The sequence below is a fragment of the Lutra lutra genome, chromosome 8, assembly GCF_902655055.1.
Source record: "Lutra lutra chromosome 8, mLutLut1.2, whole genome shotgun sequence".
Classification (NCBI taxonomy): domain Eukaryota; kingdom Metazoa; phylum Chordata; class Mammalia; order Carnivora; family Mustelidae; genus Lutra; species Lutra lutra.
In genome coordinates, this window is record NC_062285.1 from 67,238,208 (window position 1) to 67,254,359 (window position 16,152).

General features: G+C 38.3%; 1 protein-coding gene across 1 annotated transcript in view; it reads right to left on the reverse strand.

The window, feature by feature from the left end:
- LRRK2 (leucine rich repeat kinase 2) overlaps nucleotides 1–15,595 on the reverse strand; it is a 133,229-nt gene extending 117,634 nt beyond the window's left edge. Inside the window, 6 exon segments of the mRNA XM_047740921.1 lie at nucleotides 3,097–3,231; nucleotides 5,578–5,712; nucleotides 8,021–8,109; nucleotides 10,925–11,034; nucleotides 14,968–15,053; nucleotides 15,307–15,595. Of these exon segments, the coding sequence (XP_047596877.1) occupies nucleotides 3,097–3,231; nucleotides 5,578–5,712; nucleotides 8,021–8,109; nucleotides 10,925–11,034; nucleotides 14,968–15,053; nucleotides 15,307–15,460 (709 nt within the window). The 5' untranslated portion in view covers nucleotides 15,461–15,595.
- Nucleotides 15,596–16,152: the final 557 nt, after the last annotated feature.

Sequence of the window (16,152 nt, forward strand, 5' to 3'; positions counted from 1 at the left end):
ATGTATTTTTAATGTTTAAGTTGTATTTTAAAGAGCACTGAATATAGGAAAATGTATTAAAATGAAAGGAAACAGCCTCTGAAAATAATTGTCTGCTTTCACTCAGAATAGCAGACATGAGTTGCCCTAAGACTCAAAAGCCAAAATCTTTCAATTAGACTCAGTGTTTAAAACATTTCATTTTTCTTATTTTCAGTTGCTACTTTCTTTGACCTTTGCATTCTGAATCAACACATTTTTCACTGCAGTTATGTCAGATGTGGGTGGAAAACAGTGAATTTCAAAGCAGCCTGCCCAAAACAAATAAATAAATGTATAAATATAGCTGAGGAAAAGTAAAATGAAAAATATATTCAGTTCATTGACAGTGGATGACTCGGAAATTTTAAAGTATGTCCATTCTCTGTAAACAGTGCAGCCCCATCTGCTTTCAAATGTTCAATTTCCCATGGCTAAGAAAATGATGGATTTCATAACAATCACAAAGAAAGAGCATCCTTTCACAATAGGATTGGGTTTTTACTGAAGACTCACATCAGACTTCCATGTCTGAAACGATGTTGCATATTATACATACTACACTATAGTACAAAGGTAGGAAGTACAAATTACATAACACTGTTGATATCTTTTTTTTTTTAAAGATTTTATTTATTTATTTGACAGAGAGAAATCACAAGTAGGCAGAGAGGCAGGCAGAGAGAGAGAGGAGGAAGCAGGCTCCCCACTGAGCAGAAAGCCCGATGCGGGGCTCGAACCCAGGACCTGGGATCATGACCTGAGCCGAAGGCAGCGGCTTAACCCACTGAGCCACCCAGGCGCCCCAACACTGTTGATATCTTTACACTTACGACATACTAGGTACTATTCTGCATTTTTCAAATTATTTAACCATTTAATCCTCACAACTTCACGTGTCTGAAGATGAAAACATCACGAAATAAATGCGTGTGTATATCCTGTACGAACTCACATAGGTAATCCATGAAATGTGAAATGCTCATGTACACTTATAAAACAAAAGTAGTAAATTCAGAAACATGATTTTGTCACTGGTAATATACACAGCAAATTAATTCCTTCTTATCTGTACTTTTTTTTGTGATAAAAGTGCCTAGATTTCAAGCATCAAGAAAATGCTAAACAAGAATCATTATAAAGTTCAAACTTCATCCTGTGGTTTTTTCAAGCCCTTCAAGATCTGTTTGTTTCCAGTCTCATCTACTGACTCTCATCAAGCCCTGGCCCCCACCTCCCCTAAATAACACACAAGCAGACACTCGGGGCTGGACATATGCACGTGTACACACATGCGCGCACACACACACTCTTGTTTATTAAACTACTTTTATCTTCTTTTTTTCATTATTAATTCTTTTAATTTAAATTCAATTAATTAACCTGTAAGTGTAATATTAGTTTCTGAGGTAGAGTTCAGTGATTCATCAGTTGTATGTAACACCCAGTGTTCATTACATCATGGGCATTCCTTAATATCCATCACCCAGTTACCCCATCCCTTCACCCCCTTCCCCTCCAGCAACTTTCAGTTTGTTTCCATGATTAAGAGTCTCTTATGATTTGTCTCCCTCTCAGATTTTGTCTTGTTTTATTTTTCCCTCCCTTCCCCTATGATCCTCTGTTTTGTTTCTTAAATTCCACATATGAGTGAGATCATAATGATAATTGTCTTTCTCTGATTGTCTTATTTCGCTTAGTGTGATTCCCTCCAGTTCCCTCCATGTTATTGCAAATGGCAAGATTTCTTTATGTGTGTGTGGGTAAGTAGTATTCCATTGTGTGTGTGTGTGTGTGTGTGTGTGTGTGTGTGTGTATATATATATATATATATATATATATATATATATATATACACCCCATCTTCTTTTTTTTTTTTTAATTTTATTCATTCATCTGACACAGAAAGAGAGATAGTGAGAGAGGGAATATAAGCAGGGGCTGTGAGAGAGGGAGAAGCAGACTCCCTGTCGAGCAGGGAGCCCCATGTGGGACTTGATCCCAGGACCCCAGGACCATCACCTGAGTCGAAGGCAGATGCTCAACCACTGAGCCACCCAGGCACCTAATATACCACATTTTCTTTATCCATTCATCTGTCAATGGACATCTTTGTCCATTGTTGGGCTATTGTGGACATTGCTGTTACAAACATTGGGGTGCACATGCCCCTTCAGACCACCACATTTTTATCTTTGGGGTAAATACCCAGCAGTGCAATTACTGGCATGTAGGGTAGCTCTATTTCCAACTTTTTGAGGAACCTCCATACTGTCTTCCAGAATGGCTGCACCAGTTTGCATTCCCACTAACAGTATAAGAGGGTTCCCCTTTCTCTGCATCCTTGCCAACATCCATTGTTCCCTGTCTTGTTAATTTTAGCCACCTGACAAGGGTAAGGTGGTATCTCATTGTGGTTTTTATATGAATGTCCCTGATGCCAAGGAATGTGGAACATTTTTTTCATGGGTCTGTTGGCCATTTGTAGGTCTTCTTTGGAAAAATGCCTGTTCGTGACTTCTGTTCTTTTCTTGACTGGATTATTCTTTGGATATTGAGTTTGATAAATTCTTTATAGAATTTTGATACTAGCTATTTTTATCTTCTTGAAGGCACTATACTCTCTCTTGCTCCAGGATCTTGACACATAACAATGCTCACTGCCTGGGACATTCTGCAAGCACTTCACCCAGACATCCCTACACACGAAGCTCTCATCATTGAAGTCTCTTCTAAGAGACATTGCCTCCCTTCTTGTTTTTCTCATAACCCCAGGTACTTCTGCCAATACTTGCCTTATAATACATTGTAGTCACCTATATTGTCTATAACTGGTATAGTACCATGGGCTCTGAGAAGGCAAGAAACATGTCTATATTTTCCACAACTGTTTCCCAGCACCAAGTCCTGAGCCAGCTGTAGTACAGTATCAATAAATTAAAAATAATTAAATAAATATATGGGATTCCCATCTGCAAGTTTCTACATAATAAAAAATGTTTTTAAAATGTACTCAGAAAGGAGATATATTGTAATTTTTCACATACAAAAAAGAAATCACACACATGGGATACTTACAAGGAATTGCTAGGGAATGTAAACAGTGCAGGACGTGAAGCACAATTTCCTCTTCATCTTTAAAATTTTTTAATGCATTGAGCAAGATCATATAATCTTTATTCTCAACAAATTCGGTCAGCTGCTCCTCTGAAACTAGAAGGATAAAAGACAAAATACTGAAAAGACTTAAAGATGATATAAAAATTTAATTACTTAAAAACATAATATTCATGTTAATTGTATGAGACACAGTAAATACAACAGACAGAGTTAAAGATGCATATTTCAGCAAAACTCTTCCTAAGGATTTTATAATGGGGGAAAAAAGCTACTGAGATTAAAAGAATTTCTTTTTAATCTATATTAGTTTAGTGTTTTAAAAAATGTAAAAGTGTTAGTGACCAAACAATTCTCAGAAAAACAAAATTATTTATAATTTCCTTTGGGAAACTGACCAATGACTAATAAAGATGCCCTTCTGCAAGTGAATAGATCACAATACTTAAAAAGGAGTGGTTAATGGTACACTGTTGAAAGGCAGCTCAGTTCAAAAGGGGTGAACTTCAGCAAAGGACAAATAATTAGACTCTGAAGTACTCTGTCTCAATGGCCTTGATTTCATCAGAAATTACTATAAATTTTCATAATTAAAGTCTTTGTAATCAAGCCAATGAGTTCCATTTGGAGTCATTTTATTGGGTGGGTAGCTCAAAAACATGTATACAAATCTGGTCTTTCTAGCCTGAGAATGGCACAGACAAAAATGCTGGAAAACATTATGATTAGCATTACTTTTTTGTTTTTCAACTTGATATCAATGATGTGATATAAAATGACGTGAAAAGGTTAGGTTCTTCTAATAAGTGAGGAGTATCATGGAACTTTCTCGTTTTATTGAGCAGTTTCCACAGTATACTTTCAAATTTTGAAAATTCACTCTACAGGTGCCAGTAAGTCCCAGGGAACTTGATAGTCCTAGAAAACTAGGAAATTTTTTCTACTCTATGTATAATCAAAATGCTGTCAGTACTGATAATATTTCTATTGAATAAGAGCTCCCTTTTAACATTCCCTGGTCCTTCTCCATATGTCCTGGATGGGTCCCATCTGGTCAGAGAGCCCTTCTTCCATGAATAAGAATGTGCCCTTAAACTGCAACACAGAAGGTGACAGACCTGTGAGACAATGGAACCTCAAACTCAATTCTGCCAAGTTCTTATCAAAAGCTTAGTTGCAAGACAAAACGTTTATAGGAGATATCCCGAAAGACGTGCTGTTCCTTGAGTCTCCACTCACAGGAAACCCTCTTCTCTGCCAAGCCTGATCATCAGAGAGCTGGTATCCAGGCCCATGCTGTTCTGACACTTGATAGAGTCTCTTTCATTGAATACACTTTGTACTCCTTATAAAACGTGTGTACTCTATCATCTCCTCCAGGGAAGCCCGAAAGAGTTATTTTCCCAGGTCTCCCACAACCCTGATCACTCCTCCTGATAAATGGGTTTATTTTTATCTCAAGCAACTTTGTAACAGGCGACGTTTAACTCTTCTTTGCCTGATAGGAAGCAGAGAAACAGATTTCTGGTCCATGCCTTGACAAGTATACAGGACCTAGAGTCACTAGTAAATTATTTTACATTATTTTTACATTACTTTCCCTTCACGCATTTTCTCGTCCACTTCTTTCTCTAGTGTATTGTAAGTAGCTGTAAGCTGTTTAAAGTATTTTTGAAATAGGGCAAGAATTAAATAGTAGATGTTGATCTGTTCCATTCCTGGAGCTGCCAAAAACTCAGGTGGCAAACTGACATAGACATAGAGCCCACATAAGTTATTCTTATCCTAAACCTCCAGCACTACTGGTTCTCATAATGATGCAGAAAGAGCTCTCAGAAAATGGTGCTAAATTGACTGCAGTGGTGGTGACTAGCTCTGTGCCCACAGGGCAGGTTGCTTGTGTCACTTCTCGGAGCTATTCCCTCATCAAGCCAGGGGAAGGACTAACAGTTCCAACCAACTCCAAAATTGCATGATAATCTCTGTTACCCATCTTAGTCCCATGAGATAAAATACATATTTGTCTTTTTCCTAAGGGACACTCTGCAAACCTCCTGGTTCTTTATACAGAGCCTTTAGCAATTTCTAAAATCCCTGGAGATGACTCAACATCATAAATCCAAATTTAATCTATGCTTTGACTTCACAGTTTTATTTTTTCTTTCTTAACACCTACACATCCGGTTTGCAAAGTGAACCTTAAGTCTTGTTAAGCAATGTAAGAAAGTCTACTACAATTGCATAATTTGTAACCCATGAATGAAATTCATTCCACAAAACAAGCAATATTTCTGAATTAACCCCATTATTTATCCTTGACTGACAGCCCCCACTTCTTCATAAATAGTAAAATTTTAGATACCTTATTATCATAATTATATTCCACTTTTCCCTTGCTTCTTATATAAACATGAAAATCGAGAATATGACATTTTTAAATACCTCTTTCAAACAGCACATGTAAAGCTTTGCATCCAAGTTTCTGGACTTCATCATTGGCTGAAAATGTGCGCATGGCATCAAAAATTAACAAGAAAATATCACTTTCTTCGTCCAATATCAGCAAAGTGATTTTGCCTATTTTGAAAAGAACAATATGCCCCAGATAAACAGCTGTTTTAACATTTAGTGTGTTGATTTTTACATGAATAGTTTATGGACTCTTCTTTTTGATAAACCACTTAATTACCCCAGATAGACCTATCAACCTCTGTGATCTTTCTAAGTGAAATTAATTCCCAGTACACTTTACTGTAAGTCTATATTCCTAATCAACACCTGTAGCCAAGGCCCTTAGCTCTAAACTCCTGAAACATATTACTATCTGCTTCTTAGACAACACTACCTGGATATTACATGGGCACCCCATAGCTAGCCTTCTTCTGTTCCCTGTCAACCAGCCAACTCTTGGTTTTGTCTCAGGTCATGATCTTGAGTCATGGGATCAAGCCCCGCCCCCGGCTCTGCACTCAGCACAGATTCTGCTTTGGATTCTCTGTCTCCCACCAGCTCACACTCTCTCTCTCTCAAATAAATAAGTAAAATATTTTAAAAATAAAAATATTGAAATTATTTCTCACACTATTATTTTTTTTGAAGATTTTTTATATGAAAGAAAGAGCACTCATGCAATAGTGGGGGGAGGGAGAGGGGCTGAGAATCTTCAAGCAAACTCCCCACTGAGGCAGGGCTGATTCCCACAACCCATGAGTCTGTGACCTGAGTGGAAATCAAGAGTCCAGCGCTTAACCATCTGAGACATCCATGCACCCCTCTCACACTACTTTTTATTTCGTTCCCTGTCCTGTCCAATTCAGGAGCCACTAAGCACAGGTGGCCTTTTAAACTTAAATTTAAATTAATTAAAATTAAATAAAATTAAAATATAGTTTCCCTCATTTCAAATGTTCAATAGCCATATATGGCTACTTGCCATGATACTGAAAAGTGCAACATTTTCTTCATTGCAAAAAGTTATATTGGACTGTGCCCTTCTATGTTATAGGAATTTTGCCTCATCTGCCTTAGAGTTCTCCAGAGGCCAGCACAACAGTAAATGCCCAATAGCTATTAAACCCATTAACTAACAAGCCAAACAATGAAAACAACCTACAAGTTAACGTTTAATGAGTATCTGAGATGAACTTCAAACACATTAAAAACCTCCCTAACAGTGCAAAATTCTCAATGTTGGCTGAAAGATATTAAATTAACCAGTCTCTTCAAGACACATTTCCTAATTTCCTAATTTCCTCCAATCAGATTTCCTAATTGTCTGCACATTGCTGATTTCAATATATTATAGTGTTGGGAGATTTTTCCAATTCATAAACTTTCAGTTTCCTGGAAAACCACTCCTTATCATTGTGATTAGCTCCTGTGAGCAGCCTTTCTTCTCAGAACTTACATAATAGCAAGTGTCCATCCCAGCAATGATCATAACTACTGCACCATACCAAGATTCTTTGTTTTCAGGTCAATAATCCTCCAAGCAGAAATGTCCTCAAGGAAAGAACCTGATATGTGGATTCAGACCCTGGTTCTACTACTTACAGGCTGAGGCAGCCTCTTCGTGCTTCCATGTCCCTCACTAGAAAACTGTGATCAAATACCCATCTCAAGAGATGTTTTGCAGATTACATTTTTAAAAGCATGTGAAGTATTTTACAAGTGAAGCAAGTATCCAAGAAACAATGCTATGTATTTTTAAAATAGTACTATTATGTCATACCCCAGAACATACAGAAAACTTATCAAGAGATATAATGGAGAAAGATATAATAATGACGAGGACCTGTACAGCCAACAAGCAAATGGGAATATGACCCGTGGGACCAGATCTTGGGAGCAAAGCTGGGAAGAGAAATCAGGTTTGGTAATAATATATAAAGATGATGCTTAAGGCCAAGATATTGGGTGGCATTTTTGAGGGAAAAAGAATAAAGAAAAGAGATAACGAGAGGGGCCCCTGGGTGACTCAGCTGGTTAAGCGTCTGACTCTTGCTTTCAGTTCAGGTCACCATCTCAGGGTCATGAGATCAAGCCCTGCATCAGGCTCTGTACTCTGCATGAAGTCTGCTTGTTCCCCTCCCTTTGGTCCTCCCTCCTCTTCTTCTGCTCCTCCCCCTACTCACTCATGCTCAGGCTCTCGCGCTCTTTCTCTCTCTCTCTCTCTCCCTCACCCCTTGTCCCTCCTTCAAATGGATAAATAAAATCTTAAAAAAAAAAAAGAGGAAAAACAGAAACAAAGAATTTTGGAAATCACTGATATTTAGGTCATATTATATTCTTATAGTTTAAAAAGACATTAAAACACATTTGATCAATGGTTTAAATACTTTTTAAATTTGAGTCAATATTAAAAATATGCATATGCATGTATTACCTGAAGTCAGAAGGAGATCTAAGGCCTTCAGTCCAACGGTTAATAGGTTTATGTTGGCATTATGAACCGTTAGCATTTTAAGAATCAGTCTGTAATTAAAAACAGAAATCAAGGTAAGAGGGAATTATCATACCTAAATGTTTGCTTTTTTTTAGGTATTGTGCTTCACTCGCCTATATTTTTATTCAACTCAATGTATTTCATTCTCTAAACTGAAGCTTTTGTGCATTTTTCTTCCATTAAAACTGAGCCAAACTTACAACAATTAAGAGGGAAATATTATGTCTCAGTTAAAAAGTTAAAACTTTTTCCTCTGAATATTCAAATTCAATTATTAATTACTTTCACCCAACTCCATATCTAAACTATCATGAGGAATTATATACATCAAGAGATCAAGCCCATTTTTATATCTGATATAAACTTGTGAATTATGTTATGCATGTTGATATATTAAAATATAGAGAGATGCAATAAAAATGTTAGTTTGCACATATAAATTAAGAACCCATATGAATATTTAAATTATTGATTTTTACTCTTTTTGAAAGAGAAATTGATAATATTTTATCATAGTGAAGCTAGTACATCACAATATTCAGTTAGTTCAAATTCATTTAATTTAACTCTCTGAGTTAACCGAATCTAAAATATACCATCTTTAGTCTATTTCTACCTAGTGATGGTTAGCTTTACATCACTTGAAGAAGACAGAACCTGGAGACATCCACAGATTCCCTAGAAACATGGTCTCCAGTTGGCAAGGTGAGGAACTGAGAGGCCCTATCCCTCTGGTCTGTCAATTCTCTTCCAATCCACGTTGCCCTACCTGTCCCTTCATCATACCCACTATTCCTGACTTCATCACCACATGAGATTTCTTCTTTAGCACTGTAAACCTTTGGTGGGAAAAAGCCCTTGAATACAGGGAGATTATGTTTTTCAATAACGTTTGCTGGGAATGATCTAATATACTCCATGATAGAAAGCAGCGTGTGTCTATCTTGCTCACACCACTTCAGGCCTAAAGTAGGGGTATAATAAATATTTGATGAACAGGGTGAATGAATGAATGAGCAAACAAGAGAATGCATGGCTGAATGAATGAATGAATGAATGAGTGAATGAGACTTCCTACAGAAATGTTTACATAATTTAATTTGAACAGTGGGTTTCTACTAGGATATGACTAGATGAGTTTTTTTTAAAACTCCCTAAATTTATAGATTGCTAACTTTTGGGGACTTTGGAAATCCTCAGCCAAACCAAGGGACACACAACATTTCGATTCCTATTTACAGCTATATTTCATATCATTCCTCCTTAAATGCTGCATTTAATGCAGCATTTAGAAGTGACTCATAGAGTTTCAGAAATTGTTTGGAGACGACAACATATATTAACTGTAAATATGCTCTTTTCAAAACACTCTTTAAGTCATGGAAACTGAAGAACAGCAACATATTAAACATCAAAGATGGAAAAACAAGCACAGATATGCTCACCTATGAACAAACAATTTAAATTTGTTTAAATTGCAATTATGGTGACACTAATAAACAATACAAAGATGTAAAATTTAATTTTGTGCAAAGTATGTTTTCCTACAAGCTATATGTCATTGGAAGCAATAGGTATTCACTTCTCTGTGGTAAAGAAAAGTCACAGTAGGTATAAATAACACCTAAAATTAATAAGAAAAGGTAAATTTTAAATGTTAAGGAAAAAAGTTATTTAAAAAATGATTTTCCTGGAAACACATTTTTCTTCAGAAAACTTTTTTCTTAACTAATTATGGCTAAAGAAGTGGTCTCATCTATAAAGTCATTATGTTGCAAATTACAGTAACATAGCTGGGAAAACAGCTATCAAGATTTGACTGCAGATGTGCTGAAAGGTAATTTCCTCTTTTTTCTTCATTTTGAAAGCTGTGGTTTAAGCTCATAAATATATATGTATGAATATCTATCTATATAGATAGATAGATAGATAGATATAATATATATATATATTTTTCAGTGTTCCAAGATTCATTGTTTATGCACCACACTCAGTGCTCCATGTAATATGTGCCCTCCTTAATACCCACCACCAGGCTCACCCAATCTCCCACCCTCCCCTCCAAAACCCTGAGTTTGTTTCTCAGAGTCCACAGTCTCTCATGGTTTGTCTCCCGCTCCGATTTCCCCCAACTCACTTCTCTCCTTCTCCCAGTGTCCTCTGTTGTTATTCCTTATGTACTTTTAAAGATGATAAAGCATAAACTTCTAAATTATGACTTACAGAACTAAATTTTAGTATCCATATATTTTTAAGAACTAGTAGTTTGTATCAGTTATACTATTAAAAAGTAAAAAAAACTTTTGTTGGTTTGAATTCATAAGTAGTCATCGAAAATCTACAACCTTACCAACTGTATGACTGCATTAGTATATTATTATTATTTTTAAAGATTTTATTTATTTATTTGACAGACAGAGATCACAAGTAGGCAAAGAGGCAGGCAGAGAGAGAGAGAGAAGATGAAGCAGGCTCCCTGCGGAGCAGACAGCCCGATGTGGGGCTTGATCCCAGGACCCTGGGATCATGACCTGGGCCGAAGGCAGAGGCTTTAACCCACTGAGCCACCGAGGCGCCCCTGCATTAGTATATTATTAAAATAATAATAGCACCTGAGATTCTACCTCAAATGTCAGTTTTCTAACGCAAATAGATAATATACTACTGAACTGAAAGAAAACTCTCTATAAATGTAAGTCACTGACTTGAGAAAAAATATCTGTATTTTAGAGGATTTTAGCAGATTTGCTTGGATTACAAATACATGATATATCAAAGGCGGGGTTGTCATATGTATGGATAAACACTTAATGAAGTTTGTTTTTACGTATCTATCATACTTACTGGTGAACCCCAAGTACTTCCCAATCATGTCCAATATCCTGAGGTCCCATTAAGCTTTGCATTGTATTTGGACAGATTTCTATCAATTTGCAAAGAAGTGACCAACCCACCTGAAAGCAAGAAAGGCATATATTCACATTTTTAAACATGCTAAAAGAACATATTCAGTCTCTTCATTCTTACTGGAACAGGTGACTACCTATTTTTAAATAACTATTTTAAAACAAAATGACATGCTAAAATGCCTACTGAGAAAAGCAAGTCATATGTCTAAAATACATCTTTCTCCAAAAACCATACCAAAAGGGCATACAAAAAATATTAGAGCATCCCCGAATGATGAATTTAACAGATGTGCCTATTATCCAAATTAAAAAGAATTAAATAAAATGAAACACAAAAAATAGTTTGAGGACACACCAAGATTATGAAGTACAAGATTTTTAAATCACATCTACCTGACAGAATCTCTTCTAAATACTTGAGATTTTAATTGTAGGGAAGGAAATGAAGTGGTTAGGAACAGAGGCTAAAAAAACTTTTTTAATTAAAAAAAAGTAAAGAAAAGGAATGGAGGGTTAGTGGCAGTTGGAAATTTTGATTACGAAGTAAAGACCGCTCCACAGGTAGGGTAGCTAGAATGATTGGGAGAGAAAAGGAACGGTCTGACCATTGTGACGTCTGGTACAGGAAAAAGAGAAAGACACTATAAGAAAGGGAGGGGATAGGACTTCTCAATGGATCCCACTAGGTTTCTTTAGAACATCCAAATATGAGTTGATAAGATGTGGACATCAAAAATATCCCTAGACTTTTTCCCACTTCCAAATGAAATATGATCTCACAGATGCCTTGTATTACAACTTTTTTCAGTCTGTTTATACATGATGCCATCTTGAACAAGTTGCTCTTCTGAAAAAAAAAATGTGATTTTTTAAAAATACAACTTTTTAAAAATATGGTATTTGAATTTCAAACAAGAGATTAAATTCAACTCACTCTTCCTGTTTATATTCCTCTCTAAATTTAAGGAATCTTTCATTCTTTCTATTGTATTACAGAACTAGATTTGATATAATCAGGAATAAAAGAAAACCCAAAGAAAATCAAAAAATGTATAAATATGTAGCATCTAGAGATGAATGAAAATGTGTCTAAGTAGGATGTGTGATAAACACGGATATATGAAGTCTGACAGCGGCATTCACCGTCAGAATTACCCAGAGAAGGATACAACACAGAAAACGTAGGACTTGAGCCAGATTTCAAAGGAATTAGAAACGTGGTCATTCAAAATACGTTATTGGAAGCCTCTGGAACTAAGCTGTGAGGAGAGCGAGGTGCCCGGTGGTGAGGACAGTACTGCAGGGCAAGGCTTTTGCTAGACAAGACCTGAGGCCGAAGTGGAGCCCAGTGATACAAAGCCGAATGACGAGGTGAGCATTTCTGTACATCCAGTAAGGAATAATGACACAAGTTTGTTGTTTCCAAGAACAAACAAGAGCTTCTTTACAAGATGAAAATGATTACACAAGATCTCTTTACAGTACGATTTCTGAATCTTTTCTGGATTAAGCCTGAATTGCTTTACTCTGTCATTACATCCTTTTACATAATTTCAAAGTGCCTGAAAAGGCAGCAATTTCTGACAGCTATTTTTACCTATATTTAAGTAGGACATCCTCCTCCACGTAAGCCGAACAAACACTGACAATCCAGCTGTCATAGAAACCGGCTATTTTCGTGCTTTCATAAAATACATCGAGACTTTTTCCCCCCAAGTATTTAAGAAAATAACATTTGGAACAGCTTCCGGTGGGAAATAAATTACAAGTCACAGAGGATGCTCTACGCATTTCTGTACCTGCATGACTGACTGGAGGAGAAAACCTGTTGTGTTTTGGTTGGTGAAGAAGCAGCACCGGTAACTGCTTTGCAAAAGGGTTGAGACAACTGAGCCTCTATGATTAAACAGAATCACTGGCAGCAGAGCAGAGGGAACAACTGATCCATTAATCTACTCAATTAAAAGCTTATCTTTCAGGGAGAAGGTTCCTCTCCCGCCCAGTTATAATACAATTAAATTGGTAGTTTCATGTTATTATAATTATTCTGGAGATTCAAGCATCTAATTAATGCACAATGGCAAAGAGGCCAGGAGTTAAAGAAAAATTCAGTCACTTTCAGTTATTTCGTTCTCTTACTTCAAAGGTTGAAACCTGTGGATAGAGGCTGAGGTTAAAAGTGTCCGGAGAGATTTCTGAGAGAGCAGTGAGGTTCCAGTGAGAATCCAATGATGTAATACACACAACACCTTTTGCAGACGAATACATGTACGATGCTAAAATGAATAATTCTGTTCTATTAAATAACCAAATCAAAAGACAATTCCTTTTTTTTTGCATACTTTGTCTCTGGTACATGCTGGCCAAGATATTAAGTGACATTCATAACTACTCCCAGACAAACATGTCTAGGCTTGGACAGCTTCTAAAAACAAAGAATGAAGTGGTGGGTCTGTTCCAGCCTCCCCTGGGTTCTCAAGTTCAGCACAACCTCCTCTGGACCCTACAGACCCAAGCTTTCCAAGGATCCTGGGGATACTGAGTGGCACCCAACAGGGGAACTCTCCATACTAAGCAAGGAATCCAAGGAACAGAGGCTGCCAGACAAGGCACTTCTGAACACCAAAGCAGAAGCAAGAAAGAAGGGATGTTGTAGGAGGAGAGCAGCAAACACAATAGGCCAGCTCTAAAATGTGACTCATATTTCATGGGCAAAATTCAGACTCTGGATGCTAAAAGGAACAGTGCCTTTATCATGCCTCTCGTCTTTTCATGATTTTGTTTGCTAACTCCCTGAAAATCAATAGTCAGATGGAAAATATTTCAGGAATTTCAATTTTCAAAATTTGAAATTTGAAATTTTCAAAATTTTTCAAATTTCAAAATTTGAAATTTTCAAAATTTCAAGAAAAATTAAAATAACCATTTACCCCAGATACAAATGTTCTCATATAAAAGAAACTAGGTATATGGTTCACCCAGACTAGACATAGCTGGATACAGAGATGAACATAAAGATGAAGGTAGCCAGACACAGATTCAGAGATCCAGATAATTCTTTCTTCTGTGGAGCCTCTCCAGCAAGTATTAAGAAACACTGGCTTTCTGGCTACACTTTGAGAGAATTCAAAGTTCAATTCTCTTTCCTTTCAGCACCCAACATGCAAATGACTGATTTCAGTTCTCTAAACCTCAGAATCTACAAAGGAAGTTAGTATGTTAGGCAGTAATTTATTTTGACTGTAAATTATTCTTAACTATCACCTTAGGACTCTTTTTTAAAATGTATTTAAGGTATTTGACAAATGTCTGTGCTTCCTATGGTATAGGTTCTAAGTTTCGCTTTTATATTCAGTTTATATGAAAAGAGTTGAAAAATACAAATATAAACTTATAGGAGAATAGTAAAACATCACTTTCTTTAGATAATACAAGGTATGCTACAACTAAAGGCCAGAAATCTGTTTTCAAGTTAAAAAAGAAAGAAAGAAAGAAACCTTAAACCTATGAGAATTTGCCAGTTACTTCATTTTATTAATTTAATTATTATTAATTTTTATTACTATTAATTATTCTCCTTTCCCAAACTATTCACAATGGTGTCATCTCTAGGACATGCTGTACATTGGTAAGATTTTTAGAATAATTTGGTTAAATGCTAATGCTGATGAGGTCATCTAGCCAATAAGAGAATTAAATCCCAACCCATGATTATTTACCGCCCACCACCAATCATATCTTGTACGTGCGTTGTACAAATTTACTTCTACAAAACAATTAAGGAGCACTTAGTGGGCCCTTTTACATCATTAACATTTGATAATGATTTGACAACGCTTCCTTCTTAAAATCACAGTCTGTGGTTTGTGAGGCGGAAAGTCAGAAGCAACCCAGAACTTCTGGGTATATAGTACTGACAGAAAAACATCTATTTCCAAAGAGAAAGGGGAATGGGCGACATGAAAACAACTCCTTTACCTGCTGCACACTAGCGACTCTCATATACAAGTCCAAGACGATCAACACAGGCACGTGGACTTTTTTGCCTTGAAATAACTTGGAGGCTGGAAAAGAAGGGGGTGAGGGAAAAGAAGCAAAGTCATGATTCACGCACCCCTTTTGGGTCTGAAACAGGAGGGAGGAAGCAAAAGAAGTGAGCGCAAGACCTTCCTAAACTTCTCCGCTCCTTTCTGCCCTAAGGAGTAGAGTCTACGGCTTCTCAGGAGTCCAGGTTTGTGCAACTCCCAAGTGCGAGGGAGAAAGTTTGCAAAAGAGGCAGGGGTGGGGGCGGGGAGCAGTTTCCTTGCGGATGATTACCGTGGTCGGCGTACGTGAACACCAGCATATCCTCCAGAATTTGGACCAGGGTCTCTATCTGTTTTCCTTCCTGGACATTGTTCAGCCTGACTATCAACTTCTTCAGAGTTTCCTCGTCCTCCTCCTCGCACCCCTGACAGCTGCCACTGGCCATGACGGACTCTGCTCCAAACCGACCGTGCCTCCCACACGAAGGCCGGCCGCCCGGGGAAGGGGCAGGGACGCCGCCGCTGCTCGCGGGGACGAGCACAGTTCACTGCCCGCAGCCAGCGCTCCCCGCCGGCCTCATCCGCACCCACGCCCGCCTGTTTATGAGGAAGGCGGTGGCTCCCCGCCCTGCGGTGCCCTCCCTCTCCCCGGCCCTCCTCCTCGGCTTCCTCCTCCCCCACCCAGGCCCCAAAAATGAGCTCAGGGGCCTGCGCGAGGCTCGACCGAGGTAGGTCTGTGCCGGGCAGAACCGGGGCGGGCCGGCGGGTCGCGGCTTGAGCCGAGCCGAACCCGGGTGACGGTGACCGCGACCGTGGCCCCCGCGCGGGTGCGGGCCCGGTCCCCGACCTCCGAAGAGCGCCGCCTCCGGGACCGGATCCCGCTCGCCGCGGCGGCGCGGCCGGGAGTCGTGCAGGAAGAAACTGACTCAGCGCACTCCGCGGAGTCCCCAGGCCGGGATCGCCGCAGCCCTGGCGGGAGAAGGCGCGCGTTTGGCAGGCCGGCTGGCCACCCGCCCCGACCCGCCAGCCTGGGCTCTTCCAGCCCCGCCGAGGGTCTGCAAACTAGGAAAAATAAAAAATGAAAGCCTCCGCCTATCTCCAGATCTAAGAATAGAAATCTGGGCGTTGGGAAAGGAGG